Genomic DNA, 17431 nt, shown 5'->3' with positions numbered 1-17431 from the left:
CACTGCCTTAATTATTTAGCTTTAGAGTAAGTCTTGAAATCAGGTAATGTAAGTTCTCCAACTTTGTTTTTTGCTTTTCTTTTTTTGAAATTGCTTTGGTTGGTTTAGGTTGTTTGCATTGTCATATAAATTTTAGAATCAGCTTGCCAATTTCTTCAAAAAATTTGCTGCAATTCTTTTTTTTTTTATAATTTTATTTATTTACTTTTTTCCCCCAAAGCCCCAGTAGATAGTTGTATGTTATAGTTGGACATCCTTCTTGTTGCTGTATGTGGGACGCGGCCTCAGCATGGCCAGAGAAGCGGTGTGTCGGTGCTCGCCTGGGATCCGAACCCAGGCCGCCAGCAGCAGAGCGCGCGCACTTAACCGCTAAGCCACGGGGCCAGCCGCTTTGCTGCAATTCTTATTCAAATGACATTGAATCTGTAAAACAATTTGGCAAGAATTAACTTATTAACAGTATTGACACTTTTTCAATTCATAAACATGGTATATCCCTGCATTTATTTAGTCTTTCATTTATCACTATTAGCAATATTCTGTAGTTGTAGTAAGAGATCATGCACATCTTCCGTTAAGTGTAGTCCTAAGTATGTTTTGGTTTTGGTGTTATTTTAAATTGTATCTCTTAAAAATAATTCATTTTCAAATTATTTAATGCAATTATATAAAAATGGAATTGATTTTTGTATATTAACTTTTTATCCAGTGACTTTGCTAAATCTTACGAGTTCTACTAGAGTTTCCTAATGTAGATCCTTTAGGATTTTCTATGTAAGCACACATGTCATCTGCAAAGAGAGAAAGTTTTATTTCTTCCCTTCTAAAGTTTGTGCCATTTTCCCCCTGCACTGTTATAATGAACAGTATCTCTAGTATAATCTTGAATAGAAGTGGTTAGAGCAGGAATCCTTTACTTTTTCTGATATTAGAAGGGAAATCTTCAATATTTCATCATTATGAGTAATGTAAGCTGCAGTTTCACTCATAGTTTCCTAAGATTGAGGAAGTTACCTTCTATTCCTATTTTCCTGAGGGATTTGAATCATGAATGGGTCCTGAATTTTGTCAAATGCTTTTCTTGCATCTATTTAAATGATTTTTATTATTTTTCTTCTTATTCTGTTAATATGATTAATTATATTGATTGATTTTTCAAATGTAAAACCAACCTTGAATTCCTGAGGTAAGCCCCCCTTGGTCATGGTGTATTACCTTTGTGTATATTGTTGGATTTGATTTGCTAATCTTTTGTTAAGAATGTTTGCATCTATGGTCATGAATAATATTCATCTGTAATTTCCTTTCCTTCCTCTCTTCCTCTTTCTATCTTTTCTTTCCTCCTCCTCCTCCTTCTCCTTTTTCTTTTTTGTAATGTCTTTGTCAGGTTTTGGCATTAGGGTTATACCAGTCTCATAAAATGAGTTGGGAAAACTTCCTTCTCTTCTGTTCTCTGAAAGCTTTTGTGTAAAGTTGGTATTATTTCTTCCTTAAATGTTTGAGAGAATTCATCAGAAAAAAATATATAAATGGCCCTGGAATTTTCTTTGTGCAAGAGTTTTTAATAATAAATCCAATTTCTTTAATACCTATGACTATTCAGATTTTCTGTGTAATGTTGCATCAATTTTGGTGAGTTGCATTTTTCAATAAATTTGTCTATTTAATCTAAATTCATGTATTCTTGGAATAAATTTATTCATAATATCATTACATATTAATGTTTGCAAGAAATATAGTGGTAATCCTGCTGATATTGATGATTTGTGACTTCTTTTTCTTTTTGTTTCTAGCTAGGAAATTATCAATTGACTCAGTGTTTTGAAGGAACTAAATTGTGGTTTTCTTAATTTGTTCTATCATTTGTCTGTTTTGTATTTCATTTATTTCTGCTCTTATTTTTATTATTTTCTTTCTTTCTCTTAGTTTAGGTTTGCTTTGTTCCTCTCTTTCTAGATTCTCAAGATGAAACTTTAGTTTATTAATTTAATGCATTTCTCATTTTTAAATATAAGCATATAAAGTTATAAATTTCCATATAAGCACTGCTTTAGCTGCATCCCACAAATTTTGATAAGTTGTATTTTTATTGTTTCATTCAAACTATTTTCTAACTTCCTTTTTGATATCTTCTTTATTTAGAATCATGTTGATTAATTTCTAAATATGTTATTTTTCTAGATATCATAATTTATTTCTAGTTTAACCCTACTATGGTCAGAAAATATTCTCTGTATAATTTCAATCCCTTTCAATTTATTGAGATTTATTTTATGGACTAGTATATGGTCTCACTTGGTGAACGCACAATGATCACTTGAAAAACATATATATTCAGAAGTTGTTAGGTATTCTATTGTAGTCATGCATCACTTAATGACAGGGATACATTCTGAAAAATGTATCATTGGGTGATTTTGTCATTGTGCGAACATCATAGAGTGTATTTACACAAACATAGATGGTATAACCTACTACACACATAGGCTGTATGGTACTAATCTTACGGCACCACTGTAGTATATGCAATCATCATTGACTGAAATATCATTATGTAGTGAATGATTGTATATAAATATAAATGCCAAGGTGGTTGATAGTGTTGTTCAGATCCTCTATGTCTTTACTGATTTTTTGTTTCTCTTTTCTATCAATTGCTGAGAAAAAGGTGTTAAAACCTTTTACAACAATGATGCAATTGCCTATTTATCACTTCAACTCTGTCAGTTTTTGCTTTATGTACTTGAGGCTTTTTTATTAATCACATACATGTTTATAATTATTATGTATTCCTGAGGAATGGACCCTTTTATCTCTATGAAACAGCTATTTTTTTGGATAATATTTCTTATTCTTAAGTCTATTTTATCAGCAATTGATGTAGGCCTTTCAGCCTTCTTATGCTTATTATTTGCCTCATGTATCTTTTCCAACCATTTACTTTCAACCTTTCTGTGTCTTTACATTTATAGTGTGCCTCTTGAAGATAACATATAGTTTGGCTTGCTTTTTAAATGTGTTTTAATAATCCCTGTCTTCTAATTGGAGCATTTAACCCATTAATATTTAATGTAATTATTGAAATACTTGGATTTAGATAAACTATTATATTATTTCTTTTCTATTTGTTCCCTCTAGTTTTTGTTCCACTGTTCCCTTTTCCTGTTTTTTTTATTTTCTAGATTACGTGAATTTTTTTCAATGTAAATATCTTTTAGAGATGATTAATTTTATTTTATCTATTGGCTTTTTAGCTATTCTTATTTGCATTATTCTTCTAGTGATTGTTTTAAGGATTGTGATATGCATACCTAACTTTTCATCATGTACTTAGAGTTAACATTTTTCCACTTCATATAAAATATAAACCTTGCAACCATATACATCCATCCCCCCAGCAATCCTCAATTTTTTACACCATATTTAATACATATAAACACATATATTATATCTAAATACATTGTAAACTTAAGACAGTGTTACACACATACACTAAGGTGTATTTTAAAGAAATTAAGAGGAAAAATAATTTTTGATATTCACCCAAATATTTATATTTCTGATGCCCTTCATTAAATCCTGAAGATCTGAGTTTCCCTCTAGCATCATTTTCCTACAGCCTGAATAAGCCTATTTGGGATTTTGTGTAGTTCAGGTCTAGTGACAGTGAATTATTTTAGAATTCCTTAGTCTGAGAATCTTTATTTTACCTCCATTCTTGAAGGTTATTTTCACTGGATATAGAACTCTAAACTGACAGTTGTTCACTCTCTTCTGGTCTCCATGGATTCTGATGGAAATGTATTATGATTTGAATTATTCCCCTATATATAAGGTGTCATTTTGCACTGGCTATTTTCAAGATTTCTCTTTACCTTTGGTTACTACCAGTTTGACTGTGATGTACACAGGCAGGGTTTTCTTCATATTTATCTTCTTTGGGGTCTGATGTGGTGAATGAATCTGTAACTTGCTATCCTTTCCCAATTTTGTAAGTAAGTTCTCAGCTATGTTTTCTTCAGATAACTTTGTTTTCTGTCCCATTGTTTTCTCTCTTCTCCTTCTAGGACTCTCATTACGCATCTCTTAAAAAATTTATATTGTTCCACAGGTCACCGAGGCTCTGTTCATTTTTTTTTGATCTATTTTTTTCTTATTTTTTAGATTTGATAATTTCCATTGATCTTTCTTCAAGTTTACTCACTCTTTCTTATATCATCTCCTTTTTGCTTATTAAGTCTCCACAGTAACTTTTATTTCCAAAATTGTGTTCTTGTATTGAAGTTATCATTTAGTTCTTTTTCACATTTTCTATTTCTCTGCTAATATCACCTACATTTTCATTCATTATGAGCATATTTTTCCTTTAACTCACCAAGCCTAGTTTCATCAGCTGCTTTGAAGTCTTTGCCTGTAATTCTAACATCTGGGAGATCTTGGAATTGCCATCTTTATTCTTAAGAGTGGCTCACACTTTTCCAGCTCTTTATATGTAGAATAACATTGGATTGTTTCTTGGACATGGTAAATGTTATATTGTAGAGCTTTGGACTCTCTTACATGCCTTCTAAGAGTGTTGATTTTTTTTAGCTGCCAATTAACTTAGCTAGATTCAAATTATTACTATTAATTGTCAAAAGATTACTCAAATTTGGTTAGATTCAAATTTCCAGCTCTGTTATGCCTGCTCTGAGAGGCAGCTCAGATCTCAGTTAGACTGCTTTCAAACTGCTCCATATATGCATGGTTCAGCCAGTGATTGGCAGAGTTTTTACACAGAATGTAGGATTCTCCTTCTCTGCATTTCTCTTTCTTGGTTCCCCCCTCAGTCTCTGGAAGCCCTAGTTACCCTGAGCTCCTTCCCTTAGTCCTTCTAGCCAAAAAGACAGCAGGCTTTCTATCTGAATTTTCTCTATTCCATGCTGTGTCACAATTGTGGCTTCCCTCAGGACAAAGCAATAAAAATGGGAAACTTATCCAATTTGGTCATGTCCTCCAAGTTTAGATTCCCCTACAAAATATAACTGCTTTTGTTTGTTCCCCAGAGACCTTGGGTAGTTGTTTTATTGTATTTAGCCCAGAGTTTATTGTTGTTACTTTAGGAGGGCTGATTTGTTAGAAACTTATTCCTCCATACAGAAAACAGTACTGTATAAATTTAAAATGAATATTTATGGTTATAAACAAAGGCTATGTCCAAGGACATGTAGATATTACATGGTACAGTCTGCCCTCAAAACCAGGTTTTCTTCCTACTGCACAATAATTTTCAAACAATACTTACAAAAAAGAATATACACCATTGATATGAAAATGAGTTTCACAATGAATTTTTATGATGCTTCTAGCTTGACAGAATTTCTCAGATGCCTTCTCAGGTGCTTCTGGGACAATGCCTATCACTGAGCACAGTACGGTGGTCAAGCCATGGCTGAACTGCCCCTAAGTTACTTTAACTTTGGATAGCCCATTCAATTCTGAGAGTTCACCTTTGAGACGTACAGATTCATAAACACCATTGCATCAGCTTCCCTGGGGATGAATTGGACTCTGAGGAATTGGTTTATGTTCACTGAGCCATCAGAGACTAATTTACAAATCAGAGTCTATTTATTAATTTTCAATGAGCAATATCACTCCTGAGCAAGCTGAGAACTCATGTCAGCTTATTCTCCTCTCAGTAGTGAAACACACTTGGGAAAGCAAATCAAGATCAAAAGTCCCTGAGTGAATGCAGTCAGGGCACAGAGAGAGAATATTTTGAAGGAGAACATCAAAACTTGAGATCTACGAGCTTCTGCCCTCCCTAGCCACTTCTAGCCAAAGTCATGAATTTCTTCTGCCTGCCTCACCCAATTCTAGAACTAGAGAGGAAAATTCAACAAAGCAGGTTGGGTGTGGGATTAGTCTTTCTTTCCATTTTGGTTTTGACAGCTTTTAATCCAGGTATTTGTTGAATCTGAGACTCTGTTCTGACTGACCCCCATTCTATCTAGTCATGCCCTCCTCTAGGGCTGCTCTCTACTATTCTTTACCCCACTCCATCCAGGTAGAGCCTTGAGGATATGATCTGTCTGCAACCTGGGCTGTCACTACTGCCAACCACCCCCTCACCAACTGAGCCTAAACAAATCATACTATAAATCTATTGAGTCAGCTTTTTACACTGTCATATTCACCATCAGCAGCAGCAGCAGCAGCAGCAGCAGGCTTTCATTCTAGCAATTCCAGTAAAGTGGCTTTTACTTACATGATCTCATGCTATCATCCTAATACCTCTGTGAGGTAGGAAAGGTGGGTATAATTATCTCCACTTTATAGGTGAGAAATCTGAAGTCCAGAAAATTTATTTACTCAGACATGTGCAGCTAGTTTGCAATGAAGCCAGAATTGGGATGCTTGTCTCTTACTTTTCAGTCTCAAACTCTTTTCTCTACAATAGTGTTTCACCCAAGATGCCATTTATAATGCGAATTCCTAAGCCCCACCTTCTTTTATCAGAATCCCCAGGGAGGAATTCTTTAAAGGGTCTTTAAAGGGCCTCCCAGGTGTTTCTTATAAACAGGCAAAATGGCAAATACTGCGTAATACCCTGTCTACCTATCAAGGTTAACCAGTTAGTGCCTCCTCTCCCATGTACAGTGCTGGAAATATCCTGGAAACATGTTCGTGTGGTCCTAGGCTTTTGAATTACATCATTTTTTAAAAGCTCACACTCCTTTATATGGGCCACTTCAGCTGGGGAATCATGATAGGCTGAACGATAATCTCTGGTATTTGGCTATAGTTCCTACACACTTTTATTTCTGGAACTTCACTTACATGAACCCTCAACCTTTGTGATTATTTTCAACTCATTTTTTTAGTGAGTCCCAGGTAACTCATGTTGTTGTGTCTTTTTTTGACCCAATGTGAAAGTGATATTCTCTCCAAATGCGATAGGTATTGCAGCCGACTAGTGTTGTACGATCCAAGGCCTTTATTTCCCTAGTAATCTAGGAAACTTTCCATTTCCTCCCATGGATCCAAAAAACGAAGGAGAGTTAGAATACCTGCCATCATTTAAGGACAATCTGCCGATCAGCTCTTGAGAAATACTGCTTGAAGTGTCCTTCAAGCTTGGCTCTTCCAACTTTACAGTTTTCTCTTTCAGGAAACATATAGTCATCTACTTGGGGGACCAATTGCTCTGCCTATCCTTTTAGAAAACCAAGCGGGAACTAGTAGGGGGACTATGAGTAAGGAGGCCACTTAGTCCTGCCTCGCCTAGAAAAAAATAGTCTTCCTGGCTCTGTAAGGTCTAGCCTAGCTCACCAGGACTAGAGCTCAACAGTTAGATTTGGTCATCAAATCATCCTTTTCCTCACACTGTCCCCTCTGCATATATTTCCTTCCGGGACCTCACAGGCTGACTGAGCACAGGATTTTAGGATCTTATCTCCAGACTCTCTCCTGTCTTTTCTTTTTCTCTCCTCTCCTCTCTTTCACTCTCTGTCTCTCTCTTCCATTTATTCTAATCACAACAGAGACACGTTAACACACCCTTGTCTTGACTAGAGGTTCCTGTCTTTCTGAGGCCATCTCCAAGGATTAGTACAGATGCTAAGATCCATCTCTCACTTACTTCCTACTCAGCACCCTAACCTCCATATCTTTCCAAACCCCTAAAACTAAATCTTCTAGTGGCAGATACCTGGTCTCTGGTGCTTAAGGAGGCAGCTGGCTAAACTGATGGCCAAGCTAAGCTTTACATTAATGGGGAATGGTCAGCTGGTAGAGGAGCAAATGAACAGAATTGACTATGTCACTTTCTATATCTTTGACCTTAGCTAAGTCACTTAACTTCTCTGGAACTTACTTTCTCTACATGATAAATAGAGAAGGGGGATTTAGCAACAAGCTCTAAGTAAGTGGTTTTCTAACTGTATCTACAGTACTCTAGGTCCATCACATTTCACTTCAACCAGAGAAGCTCTGTTTTTATCTCGAGTATAAGGAGGCCCCATGTAAAATACATTGGAACAAAGGGTTTAACAACTAAAAACATTTTTAACCACTTATCCAAAGAGTTTTTTAGGGTCAATCCAATCTGAACATGTTTTTATCAGGCAATGGAAGCTCTCTGTAACCATCTCAGACAAGTGGAGACATTGGTAGTTGGCTTATCCAAAGGATAAATTTAATAGGTGAGGATTTCAGTCAGGATGATCCAGTGAAGTAATACCATGAAAGGTTGGTGAGGGAGATATTTAAGGGCCACTTCACGGTCATTAAAAAATCACCCCAAGTGCGTGACCAGCCCTACCCTGTGGCATGTTTCCCATAGATACTGAGCTTATCATAAATTGTATGCATAATTCTGCTTCACACTGGATAGATATTAATGAGTGCCTGCTATGGATGAGGCTCATGAGTGGGGACAGAGGTGGCATTACAAAAAGTTCATAGATTGACTCAATTCTCATGACAACACTTTGATGTATCACATCCTCACTTTACAGGTAAGACAGCTAAGGCTCAGAGATGAAGAAGTTTGCCTAAAATCACAATTATTCCTTCATTATTTTTTCACACAGCTGGTAAGTGGCAGTTCTGGGACACAAATTTTTCTGCCTTGCTCAGCAACCTCATTTCATTAGTTGATAATGAAACCGACAAACAGCCGTTGATAATTAAGCAGCTAGTAATTATGGGGGATTGGAATTTGCCAGCTCAGAATATGTCTCTGCCCGAATGACATTTTGGCTCCCACCCCCACTAACTAACCAAAGGAGTTTGGGATGGGAGGCCTGCCCCCAAAATAGGCCATCACCATAGACATGTCCGGTGTCTGGGTGGGTCTGTGCTAAGCCCATTCTTAGTTCTGGTGACCCTTTATAGAGACATTTACATTTGAAAGGAAAATATCCATCTGTAATGTATCTATCTTCTTCCTTGTATCAGGAAGAAGCGGGGGATGGCCTTACCTAGAAACTTATCAGAACAGAAGATGAGGACTTAAATCTGCATGATAAACTTACCCATTGTTAACTGTGCTGTTTAGATAATATGCTATCTGACTCCCACTAGGTTCCTATAGGTAACATCCCTCTGGAGTTGGGGTCACCATGGTAATGGATGTTTGAGCTATTTTTTTCAGGAACTGAACCGTTTGTCCACTTTGGGCTGGATTGAGACCAACAACACGTCAACTGGGCCCTTTTGACGGCAAGAGGTTGGAACTCCACCCTCAGGGCATGCTAATGCCGCCATTCTGTGAACATGTGTCCTACGAAGAGTCATGAAGGCTGACTACACATGTGCAGATCATCAATTACCTCATCTCTCCTCACCTCCAATAATTTCACACCACCTTGCCCCCTTCCCCATAAATACCCTTGAGTCCCTATTTTCGGGGAGGTGGGTTTGAGACTTGTTCTCCCATTTTCCTCACTTGGCTGCCTTGTGATTAAACCCTCTCTCTCTGCAATCTCGTCGTCTCGGTGATTGGCTTTCTGGGAGGCGGGCAAAATCGGACCTGGTGCGGTAACAATTAGTCCTCTGGTTTCCACTGGCCTAGGAGATATCCAATCTGCATTCCTATAGCCAGCATTTTACTTAAGACTCATAATTTATCTTCTGGATTATTGCAATTGCCTATTGCAAATGCCAGACAAGAGCTCCTGGCTTCTTGTCTCTTGCCTCCCCAATCCATTCTTCACCTAGTTGCAGTATTCTTTATGTAACACAAATCTAACCATATTGCTTCCTTTCTCAAATGTCTTCAAAACTCCCACTGTTTTTAGAATGAAGCCCAAACTCATCATGAGACATGAAGCACTTACCACCCCACTACTTAAGCCAAAGCCTTGGAGTCATCCTTTATTTCTTTCTCCCCTATATCCATCAGTAAATTCTATCTACAGGACCTCTAAAACATGTTCTAAATCTTTGCACTTCACACCACATTCCCACCACATTCATAGCTACCACCCTTGGCAGAGCCACTATTATCTCTGTCACTTGGACGTTGCAATAGCCTCTTAACTGCTTCACTCTTGACCCTCTACAGCCTATTCTCCACACAACAGCTAAAGTAGTCTTTTTAAAATGCAAATTAGACCATGCTATTCACCTGTTCAATACCTCCAATGAATGCCTATCTCATTCAAAGAAAATGGCTTATAAAACTCTAAATAATCTGCCCTTACTCTCTGCTACCCCCTCTCCCTACTACCTCTCTTTGCTATTCCTCAAACACAGCAAGTTCATTCCCGTCTTAGGATTTTCCCTAAGTAGTTTTCTCTGCCCAGAAAGCTCTTCCTTCCTAATGTCTCATGCCTGGTTTCTTCTCATCATTTAGGTCTCAGCTTAAATGTCACCTCCTCAAAGAGGCCTTCCTGGACCACCTAAGTTAAGATCCACCCAGTCAATCTATCATATCACCTGATTTTATTCTTTGCACAGCACTTATAACTATCTGTTATTTCCTTGCTTGTTTATTGTTTGTCTTCCTACACTAGAGATTAAGCTCAATGAGAGTAAAAACTTTGTACTACTCTATTTCTATTGTCTACAATAGTGTGTGAAAAACAATAAATGCTCCATAAATATTTGTAGAATGAATAAATTATCCCTTCCTTTATTTCAAATTTATTCTCTTACCACTCCCGTTCCCACCCTGCTCTCAAGAATTCCTTGCAGTTTTGTGAAAATGCCTGAAAATTTCATGTTCTTTTTTGCCTTTGTTTCCTCTTTCTAGGATGCCCTTAGACTGAATTATCTTCCTGGAAAATTCCTAGTTATCCTTCAAGATTCACTTCAAATATTACTTCCTCTGAGAAACCTTTTTCAGATCCCTCTAGAAAGAATATAGACTTCACCTCTGTGTTGTTAGGGTGCCTTTTCCATATAGTCATTATACAATGTTTTTATTTACTATAATCAGTATATTGTCCATCTCCCCCTCTGAAGCCATTCCCAGTACTTTGCATAGTGATTGGCATTTAATGAATGTTTGCTGAATGAATAAATGATATAAAAGCCAAAGCTCTCCATACTCTACCAGACCACCTCCTTAGCCCTCTTGAGCTGTTGGTGAGACAGTGTGGCTACAGAATTTTGGATCTGAAAGACTTAGCCTTTGGAGTCAGACAGTCTTTTCTATGTTTCTTAGTAACTGCATGGCCTTGGACAAGTCATGCACCTCTATAAAACTCAGGATCTTCATTTGTAAAGTTGGCTAACAAGGGTGACCAACAGTCTTGATTTGCCTAAGAGTGAGGGGTTTCCTGGACACAGGAATTTCAGTGTTAAAAGCAGGTAAGTCCCAGGCACATCAGAAGAGTTAGCTATCCTAGCTAACACCTACCTTGTTGTGTTGCAATGAAACTCAGAAATAACCTATGTGAAGCACTTAGTACCTCTAAGTTTTATCTGATCTTTCTGACATCCTTCTCTACCCTTCCTCTTACTGATCTAACTTTAAATCTTGGCCTTCCCCAGGATTTCTCAGAACTTCCCTTTCTTAGACTTCCCTTTGTTAGCTAACACTCCCAGACCTAATGAGAGAAATATAGCATTGTGTTTAAGGGTCTAGAATAAGACAGACCTGTGTTTGACTACTAACTGTGCCTACTATCTTTGTGATCTTACGAAACTTATGTAATCTCTCTGAACACTGGTGTCCTCAAGCATTGAATAGAGATGATAAGAGTACTTATGTAGAGGAAAAGTTGCTTCCACCCTTGTCTTATCCCTCTGCCCACTCTCTTCCTCTAAGAGGAGGTAATGCTAATATTATTGACAAAAGCCTATGACATTGACTAGGTCATATTTACTTGTGGGAGTGGTCACTATGCAAAAGAAGGTCATGCGCATCTCTATGCAGCCTCATCTTTCTCTTGCATTCCATGCAAGCCTGCTTTTATAGGACAAAACTAGCCCTTAGTGTGCATATATCTCTGTTGTCATCATTGTGATTATCTGTCATTGTGGTCTCTGTTCTACTCAAGCCCTCCTCTCCGTATACACACAAACACACACTTTCATCTTCCATGCAACTGAGTGAATCAGAGGATTCAGGACATGCCCTTGGCAGGTGCATTTATCTCCTCTTAGCTTCCTGATTCCATGCATGTGGTCAGAGGTGGTAAAGTCCCAATTCTTTTTCTGAGCCCCAAATGCTCTCAAACAGGCTCCTCACTCTCCCAGGATCCAAAAAAATATGTGCAAAAGGTCCTAGGTCTATGATCTCAGCCTCCTGGAGTATGTGTTTTTCAGAGTAATGGACTCAGGACTCTCAGTTGTATGAGATCTGATAGTCTGTGTTGGGTTTGCAAATATCCACTTGCTGCTTGTACAGAAAGGAGCCCTGAGTTAACTTCACATTGATATCACTATCCCTGCATAAAGGCAGACCTTTCCAGATTCCAAACATCTGGGCTCACTGATAATTCCATCTTTGGGTTCAACCCTACCTGGTTTGCCAAGTTCCCCTCTTGGGCTGGGATCTTCTGGTACAATGGTAGGCACTGGACTCCTACATAGACTCCAAATTTTAATCTTCATTTATACCTGGAGCTAACAGGATGTCTCCCAAAGCCAACCACGGGTGCCTATATCAGGATCTTCCCTTTTTCTCAATTCAGTGAATCTATGAGGTCCGTCTTCTTTTTTTTATTAAAAAAGTTTTTTTTGAGGAAGATTAGTCCTGAGCTAACATCTGTTGCCAATATTCCTCTTTTGCTTTTTTCTCCACAAAGCCCCAGTACATAGTTGTATGTCCTGGTTGTAGGTCCTTCTAGTTCTTCTATGTGGGATGCCACCTCAGCATGGCTTGATAAGTGGTGAGTAGGTCTGCGTCCAAGATCCGAACTGGCAAACCCCAAGCTGACAAAGCAGAACGCACAAACTTAACAGTTATGCTACTGGGCTGGCCCCATGAGCTCAGTCTTCTGCTTTTATCCTTACTGTGAATTTCTGCCTGCTCATCTTTACTTGTATTCCAACCTACCCTCTGAAGATAGAGCTCATATTAGTGACCATATATTTTTGGTCAGTTAAGTAGGTCCAACAACCACTTGCTATGCCTCAGTCAGTCAATAAAAAACGGCAATGGGCATTGCTCCTGACTCCCTTGTGCGTGCTTTTATCTCACCAGCCCTGATTTCCCAGCTCCAGATCTTGGCTCCCATGTCTACTTCCAGTTTGGGAACCCTTCTGGCTTTCTGGACTTCGGTTTTCCCACACAAATTTTTCTTCTGCCCTTTGCCTTGGTTTTGGCATTCCTTTGTTACCTCAAAAGAAAACACAAGTGAATTGGGAAAATTTGGACAGCCCAGAACTTAACATATACTCTACTTTGGTCTCAGCATGGCACGGGAAACAGAACTATCTCCTCCTTGGCTCTGGACTATATTTTTCTATTAATGCAGCTTAAGTTGGCAAGCTTTTGACAACCTTGCCCAGAACACTCAATGAGCTTATAAGTTAAAGAAACTATAACTATAAACTATAACTATAGTCAAAGAAAACTCCTGTCTCTTTCACATTTGCTGCTAAGCCAGATCTCACCCATCCTGGTCCTTGTGCAGTTGATTATTACAATTTAAATGCTGTTCTTTACTTTTAGTTCTATTAAATGTGATTAGGTTTCATCCCATTATTCCTCTCTATTAACGAAGTTGGGATAAATAAATGTTCTAGTTCACCCTTTAAAAGCCTTGACTATAGTTTAAAGGGACTATTGGTGGCTTCTCATTCACTCAGCACTGGCAATGCCTGGCACTTGAAGGATTATTACTCTGGCCCCTGAAACTCAAACTTTTGGAAACCTTAAGATGAACTTAATCATGGACCCACAACCCACCAAAGGTCATGATGCCATCCTGATGGCAGCGGACATCTTACCCTAATTATTCTTTTTAGCTCCTGCAGTAAACTCCCGTCTGCTTGTGCCAGCATCATTCTTTTCCTCTAAGAAGGATTCAACTCTCAATACATATCCTGGTGTTTGGGATTTTTCTTCACATGCACCCACCCCTACCACATCTAGTTCCACCTATCCATAGCCCACCATGTGGAAATTGACAGCTAGATGCACGGAGATGAGTATTTGCAACACTTGATACAGACATAATCATGAATTCATCTACTTTCTTACTGCAGAATTTGCCTAAGGTAGTTGACTATTCTCCTCAAACCAGAATTCCTTCTTCCAAGAATCATGGAAACTCACTATTAATGGTTGTATAAAGTCAACAGAAGTTCTCAAACCTGTAGATCCCAGATCCAAATATCCAACTGACTACATAGATTCAGCCCATCTTCCATCATTTCCTCCTTTGCCTAGCCCACAAAGGACTTGCTTTTTACTCCATATTACCATGCTCAGCCCCATAAACATAATATGAGTCACTAGACAACACTTCAGAAGGACTTCTGGACTTCCATGAACATTGTGGTCAGCACTAGTCTCCAGTTCAATGGATATGTGTAGTTGAGTGGTCATGGAAAGTTGCCCACTCCCAACTCAACAACACCCAAAAGATGTTAAGACTTCCTAGTAGGCAAATTCAGGGGCACAGATCCTCCAGAGGAATGGAGTGAGAGTGGTGTGGTAGTAGGGGAAGGTGTCTTTTCTGCCCTGAGCCCTTTAATCTGGGCCAGCCTACCAACCCATTATATACCCCTACAGGGTCATCAGGCAAACAACCAGCCTGATTTGGTTCTAAAGAATCACTCAATGCCTCCTCTCCACTACTTCTTACTCAGTTCCATATTATGATAACTCCAGCAGCTGCTCCGGCCTTCTCTACCATTGGCAATCAATTTCTAGAACCTAAGAAACCATACTTCCTGCCAGGCTAGCTCCCTTTTACTTTTCAGATGCATTGGGTGGTACAGGGTTAACTTTAGATAACTTATAACTGAGGATTGGCCACCTATAAAGTGATCAGTGATCTGTATAATTGACTGGACTTCTGAATGTTTCCCACCTCACATTCCCTGGCATAGTATAGCAGTGGCTATATAACCATATGGTCAGAAAGAACTGAGTTCAAATCCTGGATCTACCACTAACAAGCTGTGTGCCTGTGGGCAAGTGACTTAACCTCTCTGACCCTCAGTTTACTCATATATAAAATGTGAATGTTAATAGAAAAACAAAGTTTAACTAGTATTGTTGATATGTATTATAAGCCTTCCTTCCCCTCATTGCTAACCATTGGCGTGACAGCACCTCTGTACTTAATATCTGTGGCTGATATTAGTTATTGCAACTCTTGTTCTGCCCCAGGAAGCTAGTCTCAAACAGATTCTAGCTTACTGTACCCCATCTACCTTCCCTATCCCCCCACAATCAGATATGTTAACTCTGACTTCTGACGACAATAACCCTAAGTTACAGGGGCTAGAGGGTTGTTCCCTCACTCTCTCAAAAGGCCGGGCAAGGATGCTCACATCTCACACACAGTGTGAGGAAATACTCTAAGACGACCATTTCTATCATCTAATTGAGAATCACTCTTCTGGCCTGTATGTATTTGTAAGTGTAAATGCTGAAACTCAAGCATTTGAGAGGCCCCATGGTACACTAGGCATACAGTAGAAACTTTAGAGTAAGAAAGTCATGGATTAAAATCCTGGCTATATCACTTACTAGCTATAGCATATGAGGCAATTTTAATTCTTTGAGCATTAGTTTCCTCTAATATAAGAATCAAATGACCTAGCACATAAAATGTCCTCAATAAATACTAGTCCTACCCTCACCTCTTCTCCTTCTGTTTCATGGAGAAAAAGGTTGACCTTAATCTAAATTTTGGAAGATGGGTGATAGGGGGTGGTTGGTGAACTTTCCCTCAGAGATATAAAGGGAAGGGCTAGGATGCAAAGAGGCTGCCACGAGTATTACAAAAGGAGTCAGGGAGAATAAAGCAGAGGTCCAGGTTAAAACAAGATAATTAGACTCCTGAAGCTGTTGCCCTCTTTGTATAGTTTCTTTTTGATTTCCTTGCAGTGTTCCTTCTTTCCTCACCTCATGGTGTTCTCCCACTCTGACCCTATGTTTCCCAATCCCCCTCCACTCACCATCCTCCACACACATACATAGACTTGGAATGAATAATTATAAAATCCTACAAGTACAAAGGACTTCTCTAGGAGAAAGCAGCAAAGGAGGGAAAGCTCACTTCACTCCCATCTCTGCTGGGATGATGTCTTGATGGACAGAATGGTAGGGGAAGTTTAGAGGAGAGAAACACAAGCCAAGTCCTTAGGGCTTGTGTCAAGGAAGAGAAAGGGAACTTGGTGGCTGAGGGCAGTCAATGTGATTTAGAACACATTGTGTTCTCCCTACCCACATGCTGTAGCCACAGAACAAAAGACCAAATGATACTCCTCTCTTTGGCCTGAAATCATGGCTTAAGCACATTTATGATGCAAAACCACTCCACAACACATCTCATCCTTATTGTTGTTGGCCTAGTAAGCACATGTCCCTTTCCCACCTCTCCTGCTGATAGCTCAACCAAGTCCCAAGACTTTTTCCCTACTGCAATTCAATTTAGAAAGAAAGCTTTAATTCTCAATCTCTCGCGGGCAATATGACAGTTATAGAAGGCAGCACTCTTTAGTAAAAAGACAATGATTGGGTTTTGAACAATAGGATTTCAGTTCAAATCTAAACTCTGCCACTTTCCAGCTGTGTGAACTTGGGTCAGACCTTAAGCCTCCATTTCTAGGTTTATAAAGCTGGAATTATAGTATATTACTCATGAGTTGTTGTGAGGGCTGAATGAAATGTGGCTTATAAAGAATTTGGCAAATAATGACTGACTGAATGAATATATCTTATTTACCTCTGCATCACAGACAAGTTAGGGCACTTCTAGGTACAGGTTATTGTAGTTTATGATTCAGTCAGTTGATATTTGTGCTTAAGGCAGAGCCTCTGCAGCCAGCATGCCTGAGTTTGAATCCCAACCCTGGTGCTTACTAGTATTTTCAACTCTAAAACTAGGATGATAAGGGGTTAATCTCCAAAATATATGAAGAACTCATGCATCTCAACAACAAAAAAACTAACAACCCAATTAAAAAATGGGCAAAAGACATGAACAGATCTTTCTCCAAAGAAGATATACAGATGGCCAACAGACACATGAAAAGATGTTCAAAATCATTAACTATCAGGGAAATGCAAATCAAAACTACAATGAGATATCACCTCATGCCCGTCAGAATGGCTATAATTAACAAGACAGGAAATAACATGTGTTGGAGAGGATGTGGAGAGAAGGGAAGTCTCATACACTGTTGGTGGGAGTGCAAACTGGTGCAGCCACTATGGAAAACAGTATGGAGATTCTTCAAAAAATTAAGGATAGAACTACCATATGATCCAGATATTCCACTGCTCGGTATTTATCCAAAGAACTTGAAAACA

The 17431-nt window shown here is 38.6% G+C and overlaps 1 protein-coding gene across 1 annotated transcript in view; it reads right to left on the bottom strand.

The window, feature by feature from the left end:
• Positions 1–217: 217 nt before the first annotated feature.
• OPHN1 (oligophrenin 1) overlaps positions 218–17431 on the bottom strand; it is a 581757-nt gene continuing 564543 nt past the window's right edge. Inside the window, exon 24 of the mRNA XM_087427121.1 lies at positions 218–423. Within this exon, the coding sequence (XP_087283247.1) occupies positions 408–423 (16 nt within the window). The 3' untranslated portion in view covers positions 218–407. The remainder of the gene's footprint in view (positions 424–17431) is intronic.

Source organism: Ceratotherium simum, chromosome X (genome assembly GCF_057802395.1).
Source record: "Ceratotherium simum simum isolate JZ-2026a chromosome X, ASM5780239v1, whole genome shotgun sequence".
In the NCBI taxonomy this organism is placed as follows: domain Eukaryota; kingdom Metazoa; phylum Chordata; class Mammalia; order Perissodactyla; family Rhinocerotidae; genus Ceratotherium; species Ceratotherium simum.
Note: the sequence above shows the minus strand (reverse complement) of the source record. Positions and strands in the feature narration are given on the sequence as shown.